Here is a 6000-nt window from a genome sequence, read left to right as displayed (position 1 = left end):
GGGGACGGGGGAGGGGCAGAGAGGGCGGTGGAGGGGAGGGGACGGGGAGGGGCAGAGCGGGGAGGGGGAGGGGGAGGGGCAGAGCGAGGAGGGGACGGGGGAGGGGCAGAGAGGGCGGGGGAGGGGAGGGGACGGGGAGGGGCAGAGCGGGGAGGGGACGGGGAGGGGCAGAGCGGGGAGGGGACGGGGGAGGGGCAGAGCGGGGAGGGGACGGGGAGGGGCAGAGCGAGGAGGGGACGGGGGAGGGGCAGAGCGAGGAGGGGACGGGGGAGGGGCAGAGCGAGGAGGGGACGGGGGAGGGGCAGAGCGAGGAGGGGACGGGGGAGGGGCAGAGCGAGGAGGGGACGGGGGAGGGGCAGAGCGATGAGGGGACGGGGGAGGGGCAGAGAGGGCGGGGGAGGGGAGGGGACGGGGAGGGGCAGAGCGGGGAGGGGACGGGGAGGGGCAGAGCGGGGAGGGGACGGGGAGGGGCAGAGCGAGGAGGGGGACGGGGGAGGGGCAGAGCGAGGAGGGGAGGGGCAGAGCGAGGAGGGGAGGGGCAGAGCGAGGAGGGGAGGGGCAGAGCGAGGAGGGGGAGGGGCAGAGCGAGGAGGGGAGGGGCAGAGCGAGGAGGGGAGGGGCAGAGCGAGGAGGGGAGGGGCAGAGCGAGGAGGGGAGGGGCAGAGCGAGGGGGAGGGGAGGGGCAGAGCGAGGAGGGGAGGGGCAGAGCGAGGAGGGGAGGGGCAGAGCGAGGAGGGGAGGGGCAGAGCGAGGAGGGGAGGGGCAGAGCGAGGAGGGGAGGGGCAGAGCGAGGAGGGGAGGGGCAGAGCGAGGAGGGGAGGGGCAGAGCGAGGAGGGGAGGGGCAGAGCGAGGAGGGGAGGGGCAGAGCGAGGAGGGGAGGGGCAGAGCGAGGAGGGGAGGGGCAGAGCGAGGAGGGGAGGGGCAGAGCGAGGAGGGGAGGGGCAGAGCGAGGAGGGGAGGGGCAGAGCGAGGAGGGGAGGGGCAGAGCGAGGAGGGGAGGGGCAGAGCGAGGAGGGGAGGGGCAGAGCGAGGAGGGGAGGGGCAGAGCGAGGAGGGGAGGGGCAGAGCGAGGAGGGGAGGGGCAGAGCGAGGAGGGGAGGGGCAGAGCGAGGAGGGGAGGGGCAGAGCGAGGAGGGGAGGGGCAGAGCGAGGAGGGGAGGGCAGAGCGAGGAGGGGAGGGGCAGAGCGAGGAGGGGAGGGGCAGAGCGAGGAGGGGAGGGGCAGAGCGAGGAGGGGAGGGGCAGAGCGAGGAGGGGAGGGGCAGAGCGAGGAGGGGAGGGGCAGAGCGAGGAGGGGAGGGGCAGAGCGAGGAGGGGAGGGGCAGAGCGAGGAGGGGAGGGGCAGAGCGAGGAGGGGAGGGGCAGAGCGAGGAGGGGAGGGGCAGAGCGAGGAGGGGAGGGGCAGAGCGAGGAGGGGAGGGGCAGAGCGAGGAGGGGAGGGGCAGAGCGAGGAGGGGAGGGGCAGAGCGAGGAGGGGAGGGGCAGAGCGAGGAGGGGAGGGGCAGAGCGAGGAGGGGAGGGGCAGAGCGAGGAGGGGAGGGGCAGAGCGAGGAGGGGAGGGGCAGAGCGAGGAGGGGAGGGGCAGAGCGAGGAGGGGAGGGGCAGAGCGAGGAGGGGAGGGGCAGAGCGAGGAGGGGAGGGGCAGAGCGAGGAGGGAGGGGCAGAGCGAGGAGGGGAGGGGCAGAGCGAGGAGGGGAGGGGCAGAGCGAGGAGGGGAGGGGCAGAGCGAGGAGGGGAGGGGCAGAGCGAGGAGGGGAGGGGCAGAGCGAGGAGGGGAGGGGCAGAGCGAGGAGGGGAGGGGCAGAGCGAGGAGGGGAGGGGCAGAGCGAGGAGGGGAGGGGCAGAGCGAGGAGGGGAGGGGCAGAGCGAGGAGGGGAGGACAGAGCGAGGAGGGGAGGGGCAGAGCGAGGAGGGAGGGGCAGAGCGAGGAGGGGAGGGGCCAGAGCGAGGAGGGGAGGGGCAGAGCGAGGAGGGGAGGGGCAGAGCGAGGAGGGGAGGGGCAGAGCGAGGAGGGGAGGGGCAGAGCGAGGAGGGGAGGGGCAGAGCGAGGAGGGGAGGGGCAGAGCGAGGAGGGGAGGGGCAGAGCGAGGAGGGGAGGGGCAGAGCGAGGAGGGGAGGGGCAGAGCGAGGAGGGGAGGGGCAGAGCGAGGAGGGGAGGGGCAGAGCGAGGAGGGGAGGGGCAGAGCGAGGAGGGGAGGGGCAGAGCGAGGAGGGGAGGGGCAGAGCGAGGAGGGGAGGGGCAGAGCGAGGAGGGGAGGGGCAGAGCGAGGAGGGGAGGGGCAGAGCGAGGAGGGGAGGGGCAGAGCGAGGAGGGGAGGGGCAGAGCGAGGAGGGGAGGGGCAGAGCGAGGAGGGGAGGGGCAGAGCGAGGAGGGGAGGGGCAGAGCGAGGAGGGGAGGGGCAGAGCGAGGAGGGGAGGGGCAGAGCGAGGAGGGGAGGGGAGGGGCAGAGCGAGGAGGGAGGGGAGGGGCAGAGCGAGGAGGGGAGGGGGAGGGGCAGAGCGAGGAGGGGAGGGGGAGGGGCAGAGCGAGGAGGGGAGGGGGAGGGGCAGAGCGAGGAGGGGAGGGGGAGGGGCAGAGCGAGGAGGGGAGGGGGAGGGGCAGAGCGAGGAGGGGAGGGGGAGGGGCAGAGCGAGGAGGGGAGGGGGAGGGGCAGAGCGAGGAGGGGAGGGGGAGGGGCAGAGCGAGGAGGGGAGGGGAGGGGCAGAGCGAGGAGGGGAGGGGAGGGACAGAGCGAGGAGGGGAGGGGGAGGGACAGAGCGAGGAGGGGAGGGGGAGGGACAGAGCGAGGAGGGGAGGGGGAGGGACAGAGCGAGGAGGGGAGGGGGAGGGACAGAGCGAGGAGGGGAGGGGGAGGGACAGAGCGAGGAGGGGAGGGGGAGGGACAGAGCGAGGAGGGGAGGGGGAGGGACAGAGCGAGGAGGGGAGGGGGAGGGACAGAGCGAGGAGGGGAGGGGGAGGGACAGAGCGAGGAGGGGAGGGGGAGGGACAGAGCGAGGAGGGGAGGGGGAGGGACAGAGCGAGGAGGGGAGGGGGAGGGACAGAGCGAGGAGGGGAGGGGGAGGGACAGAGCGAGGAGGGGAGGGGGAGGGACAGAGCGAGGAGGGGAGGGGGAGGGACAGAGCGAGGAGGGGAGGGGGAGGGACAGAGCGAGGAGGGGAGGGGGAGGGACAGAGCGAGGAGGGGAGGGGGAGGGACAGAGCGAGGAGGGGAGGGGGAGGGACAGAGCGAGGAGGGGAGGGGGAGGGACAGAGCGAGGAGGGGAGGGGGAGGGACAGAGCGAGGAGGGGAGGGGGAGGGACAGAGCGAGGAGGGGAGGGGGAGGGACAGAGCGAGGAGGGGAGGGGGAGGGACAGAGCGAGGAGGGGAGGGGGAGGGACAGAGCGAGGAGGGGAGGGGGAGGGGCAGAGCGAGGAGGGGACGGGGGAGGGGCAGAGCGAGGCAGGAAGAGAGAGACTGGGATGGAAAGTGGGATTAGGCTGGATAGCTCTTGGCCGGCGCGGACTCGATGGGCCGAAATGGCCTCCTTCCGTGCTGTACGATTGTGTGGTTCTACGGTACAACAGTCTGGCACTTCGATTTCCCACATTAGTTGGTGCCTATGAAGGACTGGATTGAGACGATCTAATCATTGGTTGCCAGCATATTAAATCCAATAGTTAAGCGCTGAAAACTGGGATGGGTGTCTGTTTGGGCTCTCGTGTCTAACCGTGACGGGTAGTGAATTTCAGTGAAGTGTAATGGTGGACGTACAAAATTATTATTCCATGTCCTGTGTGGAAAAACTTGCAGCATTACAATTATAGATTCAGTCTTCCCAAACACGATTGGGTCTGGAGGGAGCATTTTGAGCTGTGTAACACTGATGGGGAATTAAATGCAGTTAAAAGTGCATCGCTGGTTGGCAGGGGGATGGACAGAGAGCATCACAAAGGAACTCAACCTTAAGTGCAGTGAACAATGTTCCCCGCAAGCTCCAGGGAACCCCTGCAGTCGGCTTTTCAGCATGTGCGCGTTATTTCGAATAGCCTGCAGAGTCCCTTAAAGTGGCCGCACAGAGCCAAGCAAAACTAGAGGGAACATTGGCGGTGAGTTCTTTTAGCTCTTGCACACCAGATAGATGATGCCAACAGAGCTTGATTTTACTTATCATTTCGATGCTCCGGTTTTAACTGAATTGAATAAAAATCACCAGGCGTAAAGTTGTCTCGCCCTTTGGTGTTTATAAAGAAAGACCTGCATTTATATAGTGCCTTTCACAACCATCGGACATCTCAAAGCGCTTTACAGCCAATGAAGTACTTTTGGAATGTAGTCACTGTTGTAATGTGGGAAACATGGCAGCCAATTTGCGCACAGCAAGCTCCCACAAACAGCATTGTGATAATGACCAGATAATCTGTTTCTTGTTATATTGATCGAGAGATAAATATTGGCCCCAGGACACTGGGGAGAACTCCCCTGCTCTTCTTCGAAATAGTGCTATGGGATCTATCACGTCCACCTGAGAGAGCATACGGGGACTCAGTTTAACATCTAATTCGAAAGACGGCACCTCCAACAGTGCAGCGCTCCCTCAGTGGGAGTGACAGCCCAGATTTGGTGCTCAAGTCCCTGGAGTGAGACTTGAACTCACAACCTTCTGATTCAGAAGCGAGGGTGGTACCCCACTGAGCCACAGGTGACATACGAGAGAGACTGCCCCTTATTCAGGGGCTTGCAAGCGGGGAAAGGAATGGGTTGAGCGCCAGTGGGGTCTATGGGTCAGTTGGGGGGGGGGGGGGGGGGGGGGGTGTTCGGGCCCTTACCCGAGATCCCGTAGATATTCTCCGTGTTGTACACAGCATCTTTGGGCTGCAGATTCGAGCGCCTCGCGCTGAGTCGGGCTGGAGGTACATCAAGCTCTTGCCTTTTGCTGCAAGTGAGAGATTCAAATGTAGTTTTAACCACAATGGGCCTAAAACTGCAGCCTCTCCGGGTGCAGCTTAAGAGGCCTCGCAAAACTTTCTCTGGGCGCGATGGGCATGCGCCGACAACCGGCTTTTCCAATCTGTCAACATTTCTTCAGACAGATTCTACGCATCCCCGCAGGAAGGACATCCGCAGGGGTGAGATTGGGCTATTGGCCCATATCTTGCCCAGCTAATGTCCTTCAAACTTTTACGCCTGGTAAAAGCAGGCGTATAGTCTATCTTTACCAGCGTAACACTTTTAAAACATCGAAACATTTAATTTAACCACTCATTTTTATATTCAAAATCCTGTCCATTAAGGTGAGTTTATTTTTTAACTATTAAAACACGTTACAAAAAAAATTACAAAAAATATATATTTTTCTATAACATTTAATTTCAATTAATTTTAAATGTGTGAAGTGTTTTTTTAATTTATTGTGCTGTGTTTCGGTGGGTATTCTCATTCATAGCAATGGAAGCCCATACAAACAGAGCTCCCAGTATCAACAAGAATAACTCCACAGTGATCCAGGCCCAAATGACTACAATCTAGACTTATGTATGTGGAAGACATCTTCCTGTACACTGCACAGAGAATGAAGGCCTCAGACTAGAATCCTACGTCCCTCCGGGACCAACAGGTATTTTCGTAGATTTTTTTTCCAGGTCAGATGCGTTCGTACAAAGGAAGTCTCCAGCTGCAATTTTCGTCCCAAATACTTTCTCGCGCTTTATGCCAGTCCACATTACAGCAAAATTCTAAAGGGGAAAAGTGTGTTAAAAAGACAAGCCTGAAGGCTCTGTGCTTCAACACAAGGTGTATTCGTAATATAATTAACTGCGCAGATGGCTTTTAACGGATATGATGTAATTGGCATCAGAGACATGGCTCCAGGGGGACTAAGGCTGGGAACTCAACATCTGGGGTATTCAACACTCAGGAAGGATAGACAGAAAGGAAAAGGAGGTGGGATAGCGTTGCTGGTTAAAGAAGAAATTAATGCAATAGTAAGGAAGGACATTAGCTTGGATGATGTGGAATCGGTA

The 6000-nt window shown here is 62.7% G+C and overlaps 1 protein-coding gene across 4 annotated transcripts in view; it reads right to left on the bottom strand.

Annotated features, from left to right (window-relative positions):
* The window catches only part of mvb12a (multivesicular body subunit 12A), a 61509-nt gene that overhangs the window by 7272 nt on the left and 48237 nt on the right, over window positions 1-6000 (bottom strand). For all 4 annotated transcript variants that reach the window (XM_070867375.1, XM_070867374.1, XM_070867376.1 and 1 more), the window contains exon 7: window positions 4807-4913. In XM_070867375.1, the coding sequence (XP_070723476.1) occupies window positions 4807-4913 (107 nt within the window). The remainder of the gene's footprint in view (window positions 1-4806; window positions 4914-6000) is intronic.

Source organism: Pristiophorus japonicus, chromosome 24, assembly GCF_044704955.1.
Source record: "Pristiophorus japonicus isolate sPriJap1 chromosome 24, sPriJap1.hap1, whole genome shotgun sequence".
Lineage (NCBI taxonomy): Eukaryota > Metazoa > Chordata > Chondrichthyes > Pristiophoridae > Pristiophorus > Pristiophorus japonicus.
Note: the sequence above shows the minus strand (reverse complement) of the source record. Positions and strands in the feature narration are given on the sequence as shown.